This window comes from Papio anubis, chromosome 12, assembly GCF_008728515.1.
Source record: "Papio anubis isolate 15944 chromosome 12, Panubis1.0, whole genome shotgun sequence".
NCBI classification, from domain to species: Eukaryota; Metazoa; Chordata; class Mammalia; order Primates; family Cercopithecidae; genus Papio; species Papio anubis.
Window position 1 is genome coordinate 47,211,324 of NC_044987.1, and position 24,422 is coordinate 47,235,745.

At 41.7% G+C, this 24,422-nt stretch overlaps 1 protein-coding gene across 1 annotated transcript in view; it reads left to right on the plus strand.

Annotated features, from left to right (window-relative positions):
* The window catches only part of FZD4 (frizzled class receptor 4), a 37,951-nt gene extending 13,880 nt beyond the window's left edge, over positions 1-24,071 (plus strand). The window contains exon 3 of the mRNA XM_017948829.3: positions 20,230-24,071. Coding sequence (XP_017804318.1) covers positions 20,230-20,253 — 24 coding nt within the window. The 3' untranslated portion in view covers positions 20,254-24,071. The remainder of the gene's footprint in view (positions 1-20,229) is intronic.
* The last annotated feature ends 351 nt before the right edge of the window (positions 24,072-24,422 follow it).

Consider the following 24,422-nt stretch of genomic DNA (forward strand, 5'->3'; position numbering starts at 1 on the left):
TTGATTCCTTTTGCCTGGAATGTCCTTTCCATCTTTCTTTAACTAGGTTATGCCTGTCCTTTTTAAAGCCTTGTGTCATCTTTCCTGGGAAGACATCCCCGATCCTCCTGCTTGCCACGTCCTGCTTCCCTTTTCTTTTATTGATAGGTAGGTTTAAGCCTCTGCATTCAACTCTGGGAGCCTTCCTTGCACTGTGATTGCAAGGTCTGTGCATGCATCCATTTCTTACTAAACTGAGCTCCCTGAGTGTGACTTTGAGCACCTAAAGTTGTCTATTTATGTACTGTCAGAGCTTGGCACACTGCCTGGCACAGGGCACAAGTATCAAAATGTGTATAAGGAAGGAAGGGAGGGAGGAAAGAAGAAATGAAGTAAGGAAGGAGGGCAGGAAGGGAGGGTTTTCATATTGTTAGGTGGAGAAACTGAAGGGCTTTGGTGACAAATGTGGCCACCATAGGAAGGAAACCAAAGGTGACAACAAGAGCCATCAGGTTGGCAGGACTTTCTGGGAAGATGCTACGGCACTAGCCTCAGAGAAAATTCTCTAGCCTCAAAGATAGGTTAGGGAATGATCGACTACCCCACCGTGTTGCCTATTGTAAGTTGTCTCTTTTAAATATTTGCTGAAAGTCTACTGTATATAGAACACTGGAATGGGCTAGGGAAGGGAAAGGGAGTGATTTTTAAAAACTATGAAATACAAAGTCCAACTTGGAGTCCAAAAGTGCAGATGACAAAACAGAGAAAGAATTCAGCTGCTATTAACAAGCTTAAAACTCTAAACCTGGAAAAACAAATCCTCTACTGCTTAGTAAATATTTGTTGAATAGCTGAATGAGGGTCCATCATGTGCCAGCCACTGTCCTGGGAAGGCACCGTAGGGGACACAGATAAATAAGACACAACCTTTCCCTCTAGAAGTTTGCTGCGGCACACTACGTGCCTCCCTCTACACTCCTCCCCACAAATGATCAATGCTACTAGTCCTATCATACTTACTATGTTATTTCTTCCTAAGTCCCTAGGTCTTACAGTTTCTGAGTACCCAGTGTAATGGGTAAACAGTTCCTAAACTGCTGTCGTCTCACCATTTCACCCCTCAAAGGACACATCTGCTGATGTAAACATGTAGGGAAGGTGCAGGGAAGAAGAGAAAGAAGTGAGGATCCCAAAGACCATAACTCTTTTAAAACTTGGTCTGCTCATCAAAACGACCCCCAGAATTCAGAATGTAAAACTATAAAAATTGAAACTTACTCATTATGTGCCATCGGAAGTATTTAGTCAGAATTCAGCATCTAACCACCTTTTCTAGGCATATGTTGATTTACAATATTTGCACCCAGTAGGGTCATTTATGTAGGTGTGTTACCTTGTGCCCTCTGAACCTTCTCTTACTACTGTTAAGTCATAATTGTATAAATACAAAGAGATTGCTCTATAGAAGTTAAAAGAAGTACAGTACATGATCAGTCCTCATTTATCCAGAGTGAAAAGGATAAATGTGTGAATAAACTTGGCAGAGAGTTGCCTGGCGGGAGGTGCAGGGCAGTGAGTGGCTCAGTGTAACTGGAGCCTGAGATTCTTGGAGTAGGAGGGAAGGTGGGCTGAGGCCAAGTTATGAAAGGCCTTGGAGACCGTCCGTATTCTCTCCTGCGCTCAGCACAGGGGAGTCAGCAAAAGTTTGAAAGCAAGGAAGGCTCATGTCCCTGTTGGTGTTTTTACATAGCTTGCTCTGTGTGCTGTGTGCACTGCGGGCTGGGAAGAAGGCAGGCAGGAGGCAGGAAGACCGGTTTGGATGAGAAACCATGAAGGCCTGAATGAAGGTGGTAGCAGAGAGATGGAAAAGAGGGGGTGATTTTCAGAGAAGCCACAGCAAATTGTGTCCTCTGTAGCTCTGGTCAATGAGCCGAATCTTTGCTTTCTAAAATGCCAGTGTTTCAGAGGCAAGGAGTTTGTTTGCTCTGCACACCTGATACAGTACACCCCTACGTTGCAAACTAAAGATAAATAACGCCAAAGGCCACAGCAGCTTGCAACACTGACCAAGTACCCCGGAGATCTTGAGTTTCACTGCATTCAGACTCCCCCTTGCAGTCCGAGGGTCAGCATGACACTGTTAGTGGAGGGGACAGGGTCCTTGGGAGGAGAGGGTAGCATTTAGTTGTTTATGTAGTGCTAAGAGGCCCCACCAGCTCTTCAGGACTCAGAGTTTTCTAACACGACTTACTTCTTAGAGTAGCTGATTCAAATTTCATTGTAAAGGTTTAAGTTAGGACAAACTGAATCCAAGTCATGTCTCCCATGTAGATTTTGTTTCTTGACACAGTTTCCTTTGCTAGCTACTGTGGATTGCCTAACTAGTTCTACAGAAAATGATATCATGGGCCCACACATTTTTTCTAATCCTCTTCCTTTTAAATCAGAAATTCAGTATAACATTTTCCATAAGTGAATGAGAGAGCCACTTCCTAGCTTTTTTGTGTGTCCCTCCACCCCCCCCCAAAAAAAAAAAAAAGAAAGAAACAACAACAGACCTTCCTTTTGGATTTACATCAGCATTTAGCTAACTTCCTGAACATTTCACCCATTTCCTGAACTTATTCTGAGGAAGGAAAAACATCCTCCTTCAGAAATAAATGCAAATAATCTCAGAGATTATTTCTATTAAATAAATAGTGTAAACGCAATGGAATTTCCTGTAAGATGTATATTTACCATAGATATTTCAATAAAAATGTATTTGTTGTGATTCTGTAGGACTAATGATATTTGCAGGTAGTCTGAGGAATCATAATCCTTAGTAGCCACTTGAGAGCTAAGTCCTGAACATTTGCAATTTTTACTCATGTTAAAATATATGTATATACACACATATTTTTTAACTGAGAAATAGGAACACTATGGAAAAATTATTCTCTTGAGGTGTTTTTTAAGGCTTTGTTTCTTTTAAAAGAGGGCTCTAATGACACCTAGTGGTGAATACAGGCAGAACAGCTTTAGGACAGACTCAATGCAGTGTCCCTGTAATTAGGATTTTTTGTTTACACATTTGCTTGGGAGAAAACACACTCCTTACAAGCACTTCTTAAGTACCCTTAATGCCCAGGAATCCTGAGAAGTAGTGACATGGAAACATTTCCCTTACGTGTTTCTGGCGATGTTGTTCTCTTCTCTTGATTGATGATTCCTCAGAGCCTGCCCACCTCCTAGGGCTAAACTGGCTCAATTTTAAGAGTGAATGAAAAATGTGAAGCTCTGCAGAGGAAAAACATCAATACATCAAGTGAGAAATTTCCCTGTATTTTTGAGAAGGCCTCCTCCCATTTGGCTATCTTTTAATGGAGAAGTGTGGTCCTTTTCTGCTGTGTATGTCTTATTGACTTGTTAAAGGTGTGCTCTAGGCTGACTGCCTGTCATTTCTGAATGCTTTACAGGGGCCTTCTTAGGTTCTCTAGTGTTTGGCAGTGGCTGATTTTTAAAGAGAGAGGCGATAGGGATCTCAGAGAGGCTGCCCTCACTCCAGCCCCACCCAGCCCCCACCCCCAGCCCCTCAGAAGCTCATCTAGGACAGATGACTATCTGGCCTCCTTGAACCACCCCTAGGAAGGAGTTCCTTAATCCATCACATTGGTTGATATTCTTTTTTGTGTCCAAACCCCTCAGAGTGATATCCAAGACCCTCAGGTCTGGCTCTAACCCTCTCTTCCAGCCACATCACTCCTCCTCCTCGGACACACCCTATGCTCTAGCCAATCCCAGCCACTTCTAGCTCCTCCTGTCCTCAGGCTGTTTCAGCCTTCTCTGCTTGTGCATGCTAGACTCCTCAGCCAGGAGACTCTTCCCCTCCATGGCCCTTCTGCTCATTCTTCAAGTCCCTGCATAAGTGTTTCCTCCTCTTCTTCAAGTCCCTGCATATGCATTTCCTCTTCCGGGAGCTTCGCATGATCCAATCAAGCAGAGCCTGTAGCACCTTCTGTTAGGGCACCTTTGAACCTAGTTCAAACATCTATAATTGCATGTGTTATGTTACATTATATTGTTCTTGTTTGTTTCTCCTCGAGATGTGTTTGAGCTTCTCAAAGACAAGAGCTGTTCTTGCGCCCAATAACCTGGCTGGTTCAGGTGCTCCACAAATGTTCACTGACAACCTAGCAGCAGCCTTTTGTGGCACTGGATTGTTCCATTTGGCTGCAGTGTCTTGACAGGAGCAAATTAGGAGTGGGACAACTAGTTCAAGGTAGCGTTGACAATGAGAGGACTAGCTCTTTGAAAATGTGCAGAACCATTTATTATCCCAAATGACCTCAGCTTTCACACCACTAGGAATAAAGTGCTTTCACAAAAATAATCTCTAAGTTTCTGTCTAGTTCTAACATTGGAAGATTCTGTTACCAGAAAGGGGTCTGGATCCAGACCCCAAGAGAGGGTTCTTGGATCTCACGCAAGAAAGAACTATGGGGGAGTCCATAAAGTAAAAGCAAGTTTATAAAGAAAGTAAAGGAATAAAAGAATGGCTACTCCACTGACAGAAGGCTTCTGGTTGCCTATTTTTCTGGTTATTTCTTGATTATATGCTAAACGAGGGGTGGATTATTCATGCCTCCCCTTTTAGACCATATAGGATAACTTCCTGACATGGCCATGACATTTGCAAACTGTCATGGTGCTGGTGGGAGTGTAGCAGTGAGGACAACCAGAGGTCACTCTCATGGCCATCTTGGTTTTGGTGGGTTTCAGCTGGCTTCTTTACTGCAACCTGTTTTATCAGCAAGGTCTTGATGATCTGTGTCTTGTGCTGACCTCCTATCTCATCCTGTGACTTAGAATGCCTTAACCATCTGGGAATGCAGCCCAGTAGGTCTCAGCCTTATTTTACCCAGCCCTTACTCAAGATGGAGTTGCTGTGGTTCAAACGCCTCTGACAATTATATAATTAGGGGAGCCATGCTTTAAAATACGGTTTTTAAAAATCTAGGGCTATGGCAGAGAGTCTACAATTGAACACAAGAATATTTTACATATACCTGTCTTTTTTTCTGGGGAGATGGTTCATACTTTTCAAAGAAGGGGTCTGCGATCTCAAAAGATTAAATACCACTGGTTAAAAATCACTGACCAAAATGACAATCTTTACTCAACCTCTGCTGGGTCAGTAGGAGCTAACACCTTAATAAGAGTTAGTGCCTCAGTAGAGAAGTTTGTAATCTAGCAGCTGCAAAGCTCTTGTTGCTTTTTTTCCTACTGCCCTCTATTAGGGCACACGTACTGGTCCCAGTTTGCAATTTAAAAAGAGGCTTGCATCCCAAGAGGCTTTTGGACATGTTCCATTTATGCAGCATTAATGTTCCCCCTCCTCATGTTCTAAATGTAAGAATGTAAGAGTAAGGGTGTGAGGGCATGACCAGAACTCTTTTTTTTTTTTTTCTTTTTTCATTCTGTCACCCAGGCTGGAATGCAGTGGCATGATCATGGCTCACTGTAGTCTCAACCTCCCAGGCTCAAGTGATGCTCCCAGCTCAGCTTCGCACTACAGGCACATACCACCATGCCTGGCTAATATTTTGTATTTTTTTTGTAGAGACAGGGGTCTCTGTTTCCCAGGCTGGTCTCAAACTCTTGGGCTCAGGCCATCCTCCTGCCTCAGCCTCCCAAAATACTGGGATTACAGGCATGAACCATTGCACCGAGCAAAACTCTTTCAGCTCAAGACTATATAGCTTTCCCCACACTAAAAAAAGTAATTGGCTGGCCGGGCAGAGTGGTTCATGCCTGTAATCCCAGCACTTTGGGAGGCCAAGGCAGGTGGATCACCTCAGGTCAGGAGTTCAAGACCAGCCTGACCAACATGGAGAAACCTCTTCTCTACTAAAAATACAGAATTAGCCGGCTATGGTGGCACATGCCTGTAATCCCAGCTACTCAGAAGGCTGAGGCAGGAGAATCACTTGAACTTGGGAAGCAGAGGTTGTGGTGAACAGATTGTGCCATTGCACTCTAGCCTGGTGATAAGAGCAAAACTCCATCTCAAAAAAAAAGTAATTGGCATTACCAGAAACGATATTAATATTCTTTAGGTTAGGTGCCAGGGCCACTCTGAAAAAGCTACCACACAGAGCACCCAAATCCTGCCAGGTGGTTCACAATGAACTCTCTGGGTAATGCCAGAAATCCTACATGTGAAGCATGATCACTGAAACATTCTGCGACTGTGATCTGGGCCTGCAACTTGCTATGAAGCTTTTCTGCTTCAGTGGGAGATGCCACTGCAAACTGAATTGTGGCTGGCAGGGCTGGATTCCTAGTGTGCAACATGGGCAGTCATTCAGAGCCCTGTGCTTAGACAGGCCTTGTGCTTTGTTTAATGCTTTGCTGTTGCTGTCTTGAAATTTTCAATAATATTTGAACAAAGGGCCTCATATTTTTATTTCACACCGGCTCCTGCAAATGTTGTTGTTTGTCCTAAGTGGCTACATATACCTGAGGCAGCACCAAGTAGTAGAAAGAGCATGTACTTTGGAGTTGATGGGGGTCAACTCCGATCCCAGTTCTATAACTTCCTAGCTATGTGAGCTTGGGTAAGTTACTTAACCTCTCTGGGCTTCATTGTTATTGTATAAAAAATAGTGATTATAATGTCTAACTTTTAGAGTTGTTAGGGTAATTAAACAATATGTATTTGGTAATTGGTAATGTTGACAATGACAACAATGATTTGAAAACAACTAGTCAAGAAAGAATGAAATAACATACATTCATGTGAAAAGACAACCCAAACAAAATGAACAGACAAAAAATGCCAAGCACGTAGACTTTGGGGTTGGGAAGAAACCTAAAGATAAGCTCCTGGGCTGAGTTGTTTTTACCTTTGCCCTTCCACAGCACTTTTCTCTTATGATGCATTTTTCCCCCATTAAACATTGAGACCCTCTGAGAACAGATACTGTGTCTATACTTTAAAAATATTTCCAGCTTCTTGCACAAAGCGTGACACAAAGTGGATGTTTAATAAGCGTTGGTTGAAATAATAAACTAGCTAAAAAATAATAATAAACTAGCTCATTATTTTATAGTTGAGGACTCTGAGGCCTAGAGAAATTAGGTGACTTAAATAAGCTTACAAATCGTGTCCTTGGCAAAGCCAGGTCTGGAGTTGTCCTCTCTGTTTGTTTCAGAGGGATTAGTTATTGCCTGGGGGCCCTGTGTGGACCCAGCCCTTGGAGCTATTAAACACAATCACACAATCTTTATTGCTTGCTGAATTGCAATTATCAGATTATATAGGAAATGTTTAAGCATTTTATGTATGTGTATTTTTATTTGTTTTGAGTCAAAAATCAAAAGGGAAGAATGGTCATTGGAGCTAGAATATACTTGTGGCTGTCCCAGTGAAGTCCTAGAAAAAGTAATCCCTCAGCTTGCCTTTGCTGGAGCACATGGTTCAGGGACAGTTTAGGCTCCCCTTTCTCCTTTCCCAAATCCTCCCATGCATGAGCTTATCTGCTGTAATGCTGATGTCCTGGATGTGATTGATTACCCACCACTATCTTGGGGACCTGGGAATGACCTTCTGGATGCATTTGTAAGGAACCAGCTTGGGAAGAAAAACAAAAACTTGAAGGCATCCTCTAGTTGGCCTGAGATAAGGGGACCTCGGAGTCTTTTTTCATTAGCCTGGCAAAACAATCCAAACAATAAAAAATCCATAAGAAAATATTCTGCTTCCAGGAGCTTAAAAGATACTTCTCATTTCAGCCACCCAGTCACATGACACTATCCCTATGTAAGACAAACAAATGTTTTTGTGGGTGAGAGGATGAGAGGAAGGGAGGAAAGAAGAGAAGGGGAGGAGTTTAACAGAGAAAGGAAGGGAGGTATGATGAGGGAGGAGAGGTGAAAATACAGAAAAAAGTTAAGAAGTAAACTGAAGAGAGAGAGAGATGGAATATGTTTGGAAAGAGATGTGGGCCTAATATTTACCCAAATTATCCCAGGAGCTAACTCAAATCATCAGAATGAATCGATCCAAGTCACTTTGTTAAACTTACTTGGTACAAGAATAATTACTGTGTGCTGAAAGAAGCAGTGAGGTACAGTGAGACAGAATGGGTTTGAGTTTTGGCTCTCATAATTTGCTATGCAAACATACATCTGTTATTTCAAGTCCCAGGCCTCAGTTTTCCCATCTAGAACTGGGGGAAATAAATGAAACGGGACATATGAAAGTAATTTGAAAAATAGAGTGTGACACAAGCAAACACAGTCTCGAATTTACACTCAAGCTGGATCTATTCCACTTAAATCAAAACAGGCTTTGACGTGCCTCCAGCTTTTCTTTTCATGGACTCAGTAAAGTTTTCTACCTTGTGTTTTTAAAGTAAGTACATATATAATCCAGTGATCTTGTTACATCATTAGGCTCAGGTGGGCTCATTCCAAATCATGGATACAACACTGAAATCAAAATATGAAAAGAAAAAAAGGTGTGTGGTTTACCCACCATTGTCTAGCAAATTTATGTAGTGGAAAGGGCAGATGTGGTTAGGAATGAGATCTGGTTCCGATTCCAGCTCCAATAGTCATCTGCTGTGTGGCCCAGGACAAGTTTCTCAGCCTCACTGAGCCACACTCTTCCCACTTGGGATATGGGAGCACCTCCCTCCCTATGATGTTATCATAAGGTAGCCAGACAAATGCCTAGCTGGCTCCTGGCATCTGTTAGAGCCTCTGCCTATGTTGATCATTGCTGTATCCTCAGTCCTAGACTATAGTAGGTATGAAATGTGCAGTACTTTCTCTTTTCCCTTCCTCTTTTCTATTCCTCTTCCTCTATTCCCATGCCCACCCGCTCAGGTGTCTTTCCATTGCCACACAAGTAACACCTTTGATTTGGGTGTCTGAGATACTGCTTGAGAGCATTTTCTTTAAAGGCTTCAAGTAGGAAATGAAATCACACTGGCTTATGATTATGCACTGTCTTAGGTGTCAGCAATAAAAACAGACTCTGGAGAACACAAATGGAAGGAAATGTATTGGAGTGGGTATTGGAGAATAAAGAGAATTAACCTTAGAAATGAGTAGAAATTAGGGGAGAGTCAAGCCAAAGGAACCACGGCAATGGCACCTTGGCAGGAGTAGTTTGGTCAGCATGCCAGCCAGCCTGCTTTTGAAAGGATGACCTCCAGCTGTCTCCAGAGATAGCCACCCACCCCCTGCCTGTTTTTGTATTGCTTCCCTGAGATTCACACTTCAGGGCAAGACCACTTGGTGTGCTGAGCCAAAGTCAATTACTGACCCTCAGATTGTGCCAGGGTTCTATGAGTGAGTGTTTATGTGTGAACGAGAGAGTGTGAGTGTGATTTTGTGCACTTTTGGTATGGAAGGTGAGTCCAACCTCACATCTAGAGAAGCCACAACAGTGACCAACCCTTACAGAGGGAGATTTTATGACAGACACCCATTAATAAAAATATGACAAATGTCCACTGCAGCTCAGAAGAGGGTCTTCAAGGAGGTCAGAGAATCCACAGCTCTGCTTTGTGCAGGGATGTCTCCTCTTCACCAGGGCATTTAGCGTCCACTGGGGTAAATAGGGAGGATCCAGCTGTGTCTGCTCATTCCAAGTAGTTTTGAGAAAACAAAATCAACATTAAATTAAAGCAAATAATCAGAGATTTATTAACACTGAAAAAAAATGGCATGGAAACAAAGTTGAATTCAGTTAAATGGTGAGTGAACAGTTCTTCAGAGGACTTTTGCCTGATTTCCACACAGCTGTTTCTCCAAACCTGTCTGCACTCAGAGGCAGATGCTTGCAAGCAGCCCCCGTGTATTTCCCACACACTCTCAGCCCCCAGCAAACTCTTCTGAAGGCTGGGTGGCCGTGTCACTGATGGTGATGGCCCCTGCATCAGGAACTGACAGTCTGCTTCCTTTTTTGCTGTATCCTTCAAACCCTAATTATACAAAAAAATAAATTCAAGACTCCAGCCCAGCAGCTGAATACACTTCTTGTTTGGGAAAGCCCAGTTTTCAGTAGAAAACGACTTCTGGCAAAAGCAGCTCCTGCCCCTCCCCCGCCTTTTGCCCCCAAGGTCAAGTATTCCGATGACTCTCAGCAGTCATTGGTCCCACTTCCTGCCAAACTGTGACAAACCAACCAGATGATCATGATTAATCGCCCCCAAGTCCTTCATTGCCAACAATGGGACTGCCTCGGGGGCAATTTTGGAAGTCCCCATCACCTCCAAAATTTGATGGGGTTTAAGTTAGACTCGGTCCTCACTTTCACACAAAGGTTCACAGTTCGCATAGAGCTTCATGGTTTGCATGAAGATTTATTATTTGCCCTCTTATACATGTTATTTTATTTGGTCCTCAGTAATAGGGGACCAGGCTGCCATCACCTTTCTCTGGATTATTACAGTTGCCTCCTATCTTCCTCAAGGTCCACTCTTTTTTAAAACTTGAAGTATACTTAATAGATAATAAAAAGCATGCTGGGAATGGTGGCTCATGCTGTAATCCCAGCACTTTGGGAGGCCAAGGTGAATGGGTCGCTTGAGCTTGGGATAATAAAAAGCACAAGTCCAGCTGTTTTGCTTTGATGAGTTTGGACAATTGTATACACTGGGTAACTACCATGTGCAAAAAGAGATACAATATTTCCGTCACCCCAGAATAATTCTTTGTTTTTTTCTTTCCAGTCAATGTCTCCTTCCCATAGGCAACTACTTTCTGATTTCTATTACTAGGGACTATTTTTCTGTACATTGATTTCATTTTATATCATTGGAATCATACAGTATGTACATATCTGTGCTTTTTTTTTCATGGATTTAAGACTCACTCATGTTGTGTGTATGAGGAATTCCTTCCATTGTATTGCTGAGTGGTATTCCATTGTAGAAATACACCACAATTTGCTTATTAATTCATTTTTTGGTAGAAATTTAGTGGCTTTTTCCTACATCATTTTTGCTACTATGAATACAACTGCTATAAGAAATTTTGTTCAAATATTTTGTGAACATATGTTTTCATTTAACTTGGATAAATACCCAAGAATGAAATTGCTAGGTCATAGAGTAGATGTGTGTTTAACTTTATAAGGAACTGCCAGACAGTTTTCCAGAGTAGTTTGTCAGATATATGAGTTGTCAACATCCAATCTTGCTTCCTCCAGTCATTTCTCCTCATAGGCTCCAGAGCAATCCATTTAAAACATAACCTTGATCCCATCACTTTCCCGCTTAAACTCCTTCAATGGCTTCCCATTGCCCTTAGGAGCAAGTCCAGATATTTTTCACGTAGCCTGCACGATTTGGCCCTCACTTTGCTTTCAGCTTTGGCTACTCCTTCCTGCATCTCCCTTTCCCCTGGTTTTCTGTGTTCTGGCCATACTGTGTATGTTTTTACTCCTTGACTGTGAAGCTCTTTACCTGCTCAGGGTTTTTGTAAGTGGGGTCCCTTTTGCTGGTCAGCCATTCTTCATCCACTTTCCTCTTTGCCTATTTATTCTTCCAGTCTCAGTTTAAAAGCGACTTCAGCAGGGAGTTTCCCTAGGCCCTGCAGACTAAGTTACATGTTCCTGTGGGACCCTGGGCTTCTCGTTCCTAACATTCACTGCACTGTTGTCGTTTTACAAATGACAATGCATATATTTACAAATGCATATATTTATTTCAATTTTTTATTTTTTTTTTCTCTTTTTTTGAGACGGAGTCTAGCTCTGTCGCCCAGGCTGGAGTGCAGTGGCCAGATCTCAGCTCACTGCAAGCTCCGCCTCCCAGGTTTACGCCATTCTCCTGCCTCAGCCTCCCGAGTAGCTGGGACTACAGGCGCCTGCCACCGCTCCCGGCTAGTTTTTTGTATTTTTTTTTTAGTAGAGACGGGGTTTCACCATGTTAGCCAGGATGGTCTCGATCTCCTGACCTCGTGATCCGCCCGTCTCGGCCTCCCAAAGTGCAGGGATTACAGGCTTGAGCCACCGCACCCGGCTATTTCAATTTTTGAATAGCTTATACATTCATGTTGGTTCAAAATTCTCAAAAGATATTCTGTCAAAAGTTTTATTCCCATCCATGTCCCCATTTGCCTGGCTTCCCAACCCACATTTTTCTTTTTAAAGGAACTTCTTGATTTCAGTTTTTTTTCCCCAGAGTTTTTTTAATGCCTATACAAGATTTATATACATATACATATACACAAACATATATACACATACTATACCATTATAATGAATACTATTACAGTATAATATACTGTATTTGCATATATTAGCAAATAAGTAATTACTAGTACTATTAGTATTGCTAATACTTATGTATATAATTTTTACACATACGCATACTCTACACACTGTTCTGCACCTTGCTTTTTCCACGCACTGTTACATTTTGGTAGTTTTCCATTTCAGAACTTAGAGAGCTTCCTCATTCTCTGTCATTGATGCCCAGAGTTCCACTTTATAGATGATCTAGGCCTCTGCTGATGGCCATTTAAATTGTTTTTAATCTTTTGCTATCATAAACAATGCCACAATAACAATCATATACAGATGATATTATGAGTGTGAGAACACTTGAAGCATAATTTCCTGGAAACCTAATTGCTGGTACAAATTGTATACGAGTTTGTATTTCAAATTTTTTGTTTTTGTTTTTGAGACGGAGTCTCGCTCTGTCGCCCAGGCTGGGGTGCAGTGGCCGCATCTCAGCTCACTGCAAGCTCCGCCTCCCGGGTTTACGCCATTCTCCTGCCTCAGCCTCCCGAGTAGCTGGGACTACAGGCGCCCGCCACCGCTCCCGGCTAGTTTTTTGTATTTTTTATTAGAGACGGGGTTTCACCGTGTTAGCCAGGATGGTCTCGATCTCCTGACCTCGTGATCCGCCCGTCTCGGCCTCCCAAAGTGCTGGGATTACAGGCTTGAGCCACCGCGCCCGGCCCAAATTATTATTTTTGAGACAGAGTCTCGCTTTGTCATCCAGGCATAATCTTGGTTCACTGCAACCTCTGCCTCCCAGGTTCAAGCGATTCTCCTGCCTCAGCCTCCCAAGTATCTGGGATTAAAGGCATGTGCCACCACGCGTGGTTAATTTTTGTATTTTTAGTAGAGATGAGGCTTTGCCATGTTGGCCAGGCTGGTCTTGAACTCCTGACCTCAGGTGATCTGCCTGCCTTAGCTTCCCAAAGTACTAGGATTATAGGCGTGAGCCACTACACCCAGCCTTGAGTTTGTGGGGTTTTTTTTTGTTTTTTGTTTTTTGTTTCTGAGACAGAGTTTCACTCTTGTTGCCCAGGCTGGAGTACAATGGCATGATCTTGGCTCACCGCAACCTCCACTTCCCAGGTTCAAGTGATTCGCCTGCCTCAGCCTTCCTGAGTAGCTGGGATTATAGGCATGCACCACCATGCCCAGCTAATTTTGTGTTTTTAGTAGAGACTGGGTTTCTCCATGTTGGTCAGGCTGGTCCCGAACTCCCGACCTCAGATGAACCGCCTGCCTCAGCCTCCCAAAATGCTGGGATTACAAGCATGAGCCACTGCGCCCGGCCAAGTTTGTGGTTTAATAAGTTTTGGCAAATTGCTTTCATTGGGATTGTACTACTTCATATTCCCATCCACAGTGTTTAAGTGCACCTGTTTCCCCTTGGCCTCACCCACATGTGTTGCAGAACATTTGGACATTTGGAGATCTGAGAGCAGAAAAACATTATTTCGGTATAGTTACTTTTAATTTGCATTTCTCACTTTAGAAGATAAGCATCTGGTAGGATTTGTTTTATTTTTAATTACTTAATATGTTGTAGATATCCAATATATCTGTTGATATAATAATAAAACATGTATTACATATTAATACATAACATTATATGGTATGGTGTATATGTCTTAGGCATTTATATATTAAACATATGTATTATAGATTTATATATGTTAATGTAATATATTAAGCATATGGATTACATACTTATATAAGTATATGTATGTTAATGTAATATGTATTAAACATGTATAAGTATATAATATATACATATATTATACTTATATATAATACACATGTATAGGTATAAAATATTTGTAATGCATATGCTTTATATATTACATTAACATATACATATGTTATACTTATGTATAATATGTATAAGTATATAAAACATATGCTTAATATTACATTAACATATACATATATACACATACATACATACATACATACATCTATATAGGCTAAATAAAAGAAAAAACTGAATGATGATCAAAGAGCTTAAGGTTAAATCTGTGCGTTTTAAGGACATGGAACTTGTAAGTGGAAACTTTCTGGGACCAAGTACAGTACACTTTTTTTTTTTGAGACTGAGTTTCTCTGTTATCACCCAGGCTGGAGTGCAATGGTGCGATCTCAGCTTACTGCAACCTCCGCCTCCTGGGTTTAAGCCTCAGCCCCCCAAGTAACTGGGACTACAGGTGCCTGCTATCACGCCTGGCTAATTTTTGTATTTTTAGTAGAGACGGGGTTTCATTATGTTGGCCAGGCTGGTCTCAAACTCCTGACCTCAAGTGATCTTCCTGCCTCAGCCTCTCCTGGCTTACAGGCATGAGCCACCACGCCCAGCCTAGTATTCTTTTTATTAATCTTTGCAGCTCATATTTCTAGGGTAGTTCAGAAGGAGAAAGGAAAAGATGATGTCACTGAAAATGAGAAGGTAAGGCCAGGCACGGTGGCTCATGCCTGTAATCCCAGCACTTTGGGAGGTCAAGGTGGGAGGACTGCTTGAGCTCAGGAGTTCAAGACCAGACTGGGCAATATAGTGAGACTCCATCTCATTTTTAAAATCAAAAAAAATGAAAAGGTAAAATCTTAACTCTGATTTCTTATTAGTATTACTGGGATACTTTACACGATAGGATAGTTTACACGATGCCAGGTATTCTATTCAATGCCAACTAGAGAATGCCAGCTCAGGGCAGCTTCTGAGATCTTATAACTATGTTAGGAATATAACCTTTAGAGTCAATCAGACCTCAGTATGACTTTTAGCTCTGATATTAGCTGTGAGACTGTCTTCTCCCTAAGATGCAATTTCTCCACTGGTGAAAAGCAGATGACAACGCCTGCCTATAATAGAAACCTTGAGGTATCTGCTTAGCCCCTTGATTCTTTCTCTCTGGCTACTCGCCTCCTCTCTGTTTGTACCACATGATTCCAGGCCCCTGGCAGAGCTGATTGGACCCACGGTGGACTGACTCAAGTTCGGTCAGTCAGAATCTAAAAAATACTTAAGAATAACATCCAGAGGCTCTGTTAATTCTTGATCTGGGAAGTGGGGGTGACACCATGACTGGGTAACCCTATCTGACTACATGTTGGAGTTTGAGGGGGCCCAATAAGTAGCCTCCCCTTTCCTTGCCTCACTTGCAAACCAATTAAGGGATTCATGAGGTTATGGCAGAGGAGGAGTAACGCATGAGCTTTTTGCAGATAAACATGGTTTAGTGTGGCAATGCTGAACACATAATGAGAGAGACTTTTCGTAGACAACCCTGAATAGCCAGAGGCTGCTGCATGTAGATGGAGGGGAAAATGCGAGGGGAAACAGTTGAACTATGAGTGCTTGGTCCCTTCCCCAAATTCATGAACCAAAATCCAGGAGTATAGCCCTAATGGAGGTTTTTGTACTTGGAAACAAGAAGGTTCACCCCGACATAGAGATGCATAGAGAAGCAGGGTCAAAAGACAATACCCTCTGGAGAAGTAGGTCCAGTCAGTGTTCTGACTTCCCAGTTTCTGCTTCTCGTCTCTCTTATGAAGCTCAGCCACACTTCCCACCGTTGAGTTCTCCCAGATACACATTATTTATAATTATGGGTATCCCTTTATTTAAATTCTTTCAGGTGGGTCTTGCAACTGGTAACCAAAAACCGTTTATTAAGACTCTAAGTCACACTTTTTTTAGGGTGAAGTTTATTTATTTTTTTATTATTTATTATTATTTTTTTGAGATTCTGTCTTGCTCTTGTCGCCCAGTCTGGAGTGCAGTGGTGCAATCTTGGCTCACTGCAACCTCTACCTTCCTGGTTCAAGTGATTCTCCTGCCTCAACCTCCTGAGTAAGTGGGACTACAGATGCATGTCACCATGTGCGGCTAATTTTTGTATTTTTAGTAGAGGCAGGGTTTCACCATATTGGTCAGGCTGGTCTCCAACTCCTGACCTCGGGTGATCCACCTGCCTCGGCCTCCCAAAGTGCTGGGATTACAGGTGTGAACCACTGCACCTGGCCTAGGGTGAAGTTTAAAGAAGGAAATGAATGTAGGGCACCTGGCTTGGTAGACTCAACATATATTTAGTTTTATTCTTTACTTTTTGATGGGAAAGGGGATGGAGCAAAGCTCTGAGGCTCACTCAACTCATTTCCAGTTTGAATATGACACGAAACAAACTCCCAAATTTTGAAATTTCTACTTGACGGTCAAACAGTCATTAAAAGTAGCACATTTGCTATGAAAATGTTGCTGAAGACATGCCTATCACAGGCTGGAAAGACAGTGTTGGTTAGTAGCTGGAGTCAGATATACTTGGATAGTAATTCAGGTTTCAACTGCTACTAACTGGAAAGTCTTACAAAAGTCATCACCTCTGGGAGCCTAATTTTTTCAACCATAAAAGAAAAAACTAATTTGTTTGGTTGTTTCAAGCACAAAATGTGCTCTTGGTACATAGAGAGTACTCAGTAAATGACTGTTGTTATTGTTGTAATATTCTGAATGCTTTCAAGAAGGGTCAGGAGGGCCTTCCTTTCTGTTATTGAGAGCTACATGCCTGATTATGTTTTCATTTTTGCCTTGATTGCCAGGGAATTCAGAATCAAATTTAAAACTTAATCATGGCAACCCTGCTACTATTAAGGTTGGCATATTTGTAAGTCCCTTTTCCTGGCTGTTGATTTTCTACTTCTAAAGCTTGTCAACCAATGAGAAGCAGCTTATCAACCAGACCAGACTACGGCATGCATATAAATGTATACGAACATGCATGCACACACACACACACACACACACACATTCCAGTCAAACAGTTATTTTTCAATGCAGTTTTCACTTGGGTAATTCCCTGCCAAGAGAAAACATAAATCACTTTCCAGTCCAACATCCAGGGGCTCTACAAACCAGTCCAAGAGAAATTTAATCTGGGTCTACATAACAGAAACCGGGCAGCCAGCCAGCAAATTTTTGTTTTGTGTTTTAAGAGAAATGCAGCATGCTCCTTGTCAAGTGATGTCTGGGGTGATCAAGCTCACCCCTACAGGGCCAAGGGCTAACCTCGGAAAAGGTAGCTTGGCGGCTTGTGCTAAAGAAGGGCCTCTGAAGGGGTCAACTCCCCTCGGTGAGTTAAAGGCTTCAGAAAATGCTACAGAATGAAATACTGAGTCTCAGCATTCAGGATGTTCGTTCTAAAAGTGTCACAAATCAGAAGCTGACCCCAGTTGGGTAGGGGTGAAGAAGGCAGAGGGTGAGAGGGAAGCTGTGGAAATAAGCTGGGCTCTTGGAGGAAAGGAAGCCATACTGAACCTTTCACTAAAGGTTTTGGGGAGCCCTTGGACCATTTTAAACAATGTAGTCTTTTCTACTCTTCAACTCAACATTGATTACACCGGACTCAGGAGCTTCCTCATTATCATGTAATCACTATAACAACTCTTGGAGGTAAGTTTTATTACTTTTCCAGTTAAGTAAACTGAGAGTCACTGAATTGCCTAGGATTAAGTGGCTAGGTGGAGCCAAGAATTGAACCCAGGTCCAAGAGCCTTCAAGTCCAGTTTGCATTTTCCAGTTTGGCTCCAATGCAAGGGCAATATCTTATTTAACTCATTTTTTATCTATCCCTTACTTCTTGGTCCCAGGTCTCCAAAATTTAACAGAGTTTGGTGGGTTGTAAAAGTCAAACATACTGTCATCATTTTGTTGTTGTTGTAAGCCCTAGAAATGGCTATAGGAGTTGGCAAAATAAGTGCACTCTGAGGCCAGCAGCCCCTTTCTTCTCTGAGCACATTCTCTGTTCCTTTCATAGTCCTTGGGAGAAGAATTTTGCCCATGAGAGGTGTCTCAGGTGCCGACCTTTCTGTGCCTCCCTAACACATTCCTGCATCTAAATCAGAACTGGTCAATGTTTCACTCCTCCGCTATCCTCCCAGCCGTGTCTTCTGAATCTGGTGAACAATTAACCACCAGCAGCCCCTGCTTTTCCAGCTTTCAATCTTACCTCCTTAGAAGCCTCCCTACATTTACTGCTAGGTGTCAATGATCTACCAAGCTTGAGAAGCACCGGGGCTTCCTCTCCATTCTTTAAGGAGCCTCTTGCATATCGTTTTACAATGATCCTGATGATACATGATTCTTCTCAAGGAAATATATCATAGGGAATAACCAAGTCAAAGCACCCACATTGACTCTTAAATTGTGTTTTCTGTTGGGAATTCTTTCAAAGAACTGGAGAAAACGGGCAAAGATTCCAGGCCAGTTCTGCCACTTACAAGCCAGGTGACATTAGTCAGTTTCTTAACTTCTGTGAGTCTTCTTTTTACGCTTATTAAATGAGGAGGGTCGTTCTTCCCTCTTAAGTTTGTCATATAGACTAAATGACAGTGTGTACAAAAGTGTTTGGCCCAGACTAGCAACTTAACCAGTATTCTTACATAAGAAACTGTAGTCTAAAGTTCATAAGATCATAGAATGCTGGACCTAGAAAATGCCTTGTAAAGCTTGTATAACTTTAACAAGAGAGGAGGTCCAGAGAAAAAAGTCTGAGATATACATATTCAATGACCTTTCAGCCAGTTGGTGGCCTGTAGTCTAGTTCTGCTCTGTCCATTAGAAATATAATGTATAAGCCATACATGTAATTTAAAATTTTCCAGTAATCACGTTAAAGAAATAGAAGGTGGTTTATGCTGGTAATCCCAGCAACTTGGGAGGCTTAGGTGGGAGAATCACTTGAATTTGAGACCACCCTGGGCAACATGGCAAGACCCCATCTCTACAAAAATATTTTTTAAAAATGAGCTAGGTGTGGTAATGTGTGCCTGTAGTTCCATTTTTCTGAGAGGCAGAGGTGGAACTTGAGCCCAGGAGTTCAAGGTTGCAGTGAGCAATAATCACACCATTGCACTCCAGCCTGGGCGACAGAGACCCCATCTCAAAAAAAAAAAAGTAGACAAGAACAGGTGAAATTAATTTTAATAATATATATTATTGAACCTGATGTATGTGATATATTATCATTTTAACATGTAATGAATATAAAAATAATGAAATATTTTACGTTTAGTAGCCCCAAAAAAGGGGTACTAAATTTTCAAAATCTGGTGTGTGTTTTGCATTCACAGCACAATCAATTCAGACTAACTACATTTCAACTGCTTAATAGTCACATGAGGCTGGGACCTACAGTGCAGGTGTAGTTTAATTCAAGCCAGCAAACATTCTGTGCACCTGTTATATGCCAGGAAGTCTGTTAGATGCAGGAATATGAAGGTGAACAAACATACCAGGGTAATAGGCAGACAGCTCTGGAAAGCACAAATCATAATTCAATGCTGGGTGTCCCTTCCTGTCTAGGCTGCTGTATTATTTATTCATATGTTTGATTGAACAAATGTAGAAAAAAATTCTCTAGAGAATATCTACATCCTCAGGGCATTTTCTTTTGCTTAGGTATTAAGGGATGGAAAGTATTTTTACTGAGCTACTACTGTGTCCCAGGTATTGTATCTGCACTTAACAGGTACTGTCTCATTTAATCTTCATAGTGATAGTGTGAGGACATTATTTTGCCCATTTTATTTTTATTTATTTATTTTTTTTAGAGATGGGGTCTTGCTATGTTGCCCAGGTTGGTCTCTAACTCCTGGGCTCAAGCAATCCTCCTATCTCGGCCTCCCAAAGTGCTGGGACTACAGGCAAGAGCCACTGTACCCATTTTGCCCATTTTAAAGAGGAGGAAATAAAAGTTGAGAGTGGTTAAGTAATTGTCCATCTGATTTATCAGAGGTAGACCTGGGATTCAATCTCGGAAACAAGGCATGTTTAACTTGGTCAGTATTGTCTCATGGAGAGGTAGGAGAGAGGAATGTTCCTTGGCCATTACTATTTTTATCTATTTATAAACATTCCCAAAGTTTCCTGAATAATGTGACTGGAGCTTTATTTTAATAATAACTTTCCATTCCAGGTGACCAGTGGTCCTCGTTTCTGAATGCTCTTGCTACAAAGGAAAGATGAGGATATCCTATTTCTTGATCCCTCTCAGCTACTGGGAGCTGCTTTGTGCCTTGGAAGCCTCAAGCCGAAATGGATCTCAGCCTTAAGTTTACCTCCAAGAGGGTTCACCTTGTTTCTCTGAACAAAATGTGATGCCTATTGCTTCCCTTTGCCAGGAGTGGTGTTCCCTTCTCCACAGGTCTGGACCACCGTATCGCTAGCTCCCACTCCTGGATACCTGGTTATCATGTGTTTCGGTAAAAAGCATTCACAACGTGCATATCCACTAAGCTGTAACAGGGCCTGCTGCAACTATAGTATTTCCTGAAAAAATATCAACTGCCACAAGGGCCACAAATGAAGTTTGTGAACTTGGAATAGCCATGGAGAATGAAATGTTCTGATTCAGATCGTCATTGGGATTTCATTGGGAAATCTCCCATTGGGCAAGAGTAGATGATGGAGGAGGAGAAACAGTCACTGGAAAAAGGTGATACTTTGCATCAAGAAACAATTAAAAATTAGATCACATCCTGAAACACTGAGCATATGCCCCTTTGTGAGGCTTGCCTGGCTGAACTTGAACCGGATTGAGTGAATAATTTCTTAAAAACAATCAAAATCACAGATTTATTCTATTTGAAATACTTATATTTACTTATATTTCATTCAGGAATTAGTTAACAAATAATTTTTGAGTGTCCTAGGAACTGTTCTAATCATTAAAAATGCAAGTTTGAAGAAAGTAAGGATGAATCTGCCTGCATGGAGTTCTCAATCTAGCAAGAAGCAGATAAGAAAAATGTCAGGGAAGATCACCGAACCTTCAGGTAGCATTTAAGCTGAGACCTCACTAGTTGCTAAGACTGGATTTCAGAGGTCAGGTTTGCATATACAAAATTTAGGAGCTGGTACATGACATTTAAAACCATGGGAATGAATGAGATTTCCTAGATAGAAGAAAAGAATTTTGACATTTGATATCGAATGGAGTAGGAGGAGCTGAACAGGGAGACCAGCAAGGAGCAGACAGTGAACCTGGAGCATGAATAGGAGAGTGGGTGTCATGGAAGCCAAGAGAAACAAGAAGTCAAGAAAGAAAGTTTCTCACTGTGGCAAATGGCACTGAGAGGGAAAGTAAGGCCATGGAATGGTGACAATGCCAACAGTGACAGAGGATCACTGAGTATGGTATCATGCTGGCATTTGTTTCTACCCAGGCTAGGTAGTTACTGAGGGGTGGTAGGTAAGATAGGGTGGTTGAACATGAGGAAGTGAAGACGTAACATGAATTTTTGGAAAGTTTGGCTACAATGGGAAGTAGAGAAATGGGGTAATATCTGGAAGGGGAGGGAATTGAGTCAGTAGAGTTCTGTGTTTTGATTTTATGGTAGGGCATCTAGATAGATCATGTTTATGTGCCACCCTGTTAAATAGATCATGTTTATTCCCACCCTGTTCTCTCTTCCTGAACATTCTCCTCTGGCAAACTCCATTCTGTGAAAGTCCGCATTTAAGTGTCCTGTTCTCTGTCAAACATTCTTCCCAGGCCTGGTATGATGTCTGTCTCCAGGCTTCCATGCCATTATGTGTACACATTATCTGCCATAAGGCTTACTTTGTTGCACGGCAATGGAAGTTTTTCCTCCCTCTCTCTTCTTCATTAGACAAGAACAGGGTCTTGAAGAGTAGAGACTGTCTTCTCAAGTTCGGACTACTGGCACAGGTAGGTGCTCAGAACTTGGCATCAGGAAGATGCTCATTAAATATCTGAAGAAGAAATAAGTAAATGAATGAATAGACTAACTGAATTTGAAGGCAGTGCTATGGCAGCTTTTTCTTATTTTATGAATGGAAAAACTGTGGCATAGAACAATTTGGAATCTGATAATTTTACAAATTAGTAGGAGTGCTGGAAAACAGTAAAATCTTTAGTCTTGCTCTTTGAGCTGTTGCCCAGATCCCTCTCTGGGACTGCACTACCAGCCCTAAAAAACACCTGGGGCTGATACCCTCACATTCACAGCAAACCGCAGACGTCACCACAGAAGCACAGGCCTTCACGCTGGTGTCTGCAGCCTACTTGTAGTTTGATTTTAGTAACATTTGCTAAGTTGAGGCTGGGAAGCAGCTGGTGAACAAAGGGTGGACACACTTTTCCGAATCTAGGGGGAGACAAGGTTAGGGCCATGCTAAATGAAGCTGATAGGGTGGGCCAGGCAAGGGAACAGGCAAAAATATCCTTGGTTCCCTTAAACTTGGGCTAGAAAAAACAAAGACATGGCTCAAGGAGAACCACAAGGTGTCACTGTTGATCCTCAGTGAAACAAAAACTGATTTGGGCAGGGACTTGAGAAACACTGCAAAGATCTTTATTTTGCAGATGAAGAAACAGAGGCCTGGGGAGGTAACATGATTTGACTAAGATCATGTAACAAGTTAATGGCAGAACAATTATGAGAAACCAAGTCTCTTAACTGATTTCAGACTGGCAGGACCACTTTCTCCCATTGCTCCTATGATGGCATTTTGAGATGAGGATTAAGCCATCGCTGAAATCATTCCCTCAAGACAATGGCTTTCAATTAGAAATAGAACAGAAAAAAAAATAGAGAAGAAAAGAATGAAAAAAGCTCAGCATTCACTCTCACATGTGCCTTATTCAAAGTGCTGGGCTAAGGTACCAGTGCCTATAATGAGAGAGTGGCCCACAGGGCCTCCATCTGTGGCAGGCTTGAATACCCGAATAGAAAAGTATCAGGTAAAGGATTTCATTCTTTTTATGACTCCAACTTACAAAGAGTCTGGTTCCCAAGGAAAACAGTAAGCCAAGTTGCTCAGCAAAGAATTGGCTGAAATCTAAGTAGGACCCAGATAAAAACATTTGTTGGATGGAAGGATGTGGGCAAATTTCTGGGCCCCGCTGCTTGGGGATGGGAAGCTATGGGGCAGAAGACCCTTTGTGAACCAGTGACCCGTAGACCAGGCATTTGTGTGGATGTCTGGAAACTGCGAGGCAGCGGAGGAGTCATAAGTTAGTTGGCTTTTTAACTCCAACTAACTTTACTCCACCAAGTGTCTCAGGAGGTTTCTCCTGTGCCGTTTGGCCTGACTCCCACTAGGCCCTTTCTCCTTCCATGGTGGCTTCTAAGGGAGCCTCTTTCTTAGTTCCCAGGTTATCATTTAAAAAATAATAAATTCAGTTGCTTTCTTAGGTAATATGCGCTCATTACAAAAATTCAGATATCAAGTAGCAGAATGAAGAAAATAAAAGACATCTGTAGTCTCTCCATTCAGAAATAATTGCTGTTAGCTAATTCTGTATAGAGTCAGGCTGTTGGCCTATGGAACACCTGGTATGTGTGTCCTCAGCCCTGGGTTTAGAGCTGTAAAACTGGCACACAGTAATCTCAGCTCTCACAGAGCCTGTGTTCTAATTGTCCGGGAGAGACAGACAATAATATTTTGTAAAAAAGTAAAATACATAGCATGTCAGATTGTGGTAAATGCTATGAAGACAGATAAATTAGAGAAGGGGATGGAGATTTTAATGGTGGTGAGGTGGCAATTTAAAAATAGGATATTCAGAAAGTGACATTTGAACAAAGATCTGAAGCACATGTGGATATCTGGGAGACGACTCCTTTCTTTTGGTACATGTACAATAATGCGATTATAACATAAACAAGATGTGAATACATCTTTGATTTAAAATCTTCAAATAATACAGAAATATATGGGAAACAAGGGAACAACCTTCTCACCAGCCTCCTATTACCTTCTCCTCTCTCCCAATAAACACTTTGGCAATGATGTGTTCCCTGCCCAAGCTTTGTCTCTGCATTTACATTCATTTCTGTATATACCGACACAACAGCTTTATTTTATTTTCTACGTAAATGAGCTCATCCTTTTTGAAGGTGATATCTTTTTATTTTCAGCAAAAAGACTCTTCTTAACATTTTCTAAAATTGAAAGGTATGTGAGAGCTATAGGCCTCATTACTAAAAATGAAATAGCTAAATTTGATTGCTAAGTGTAGATAAATGTTTTACTTCTTCCTTTGGGCTAATAATCTAGCATATACTGAATTCTATTGAAATAATTTGTTTCTGCCTCTGTCTCTGCTACTACACAGTGAATATTTTGTGGCCAGGGAATTAT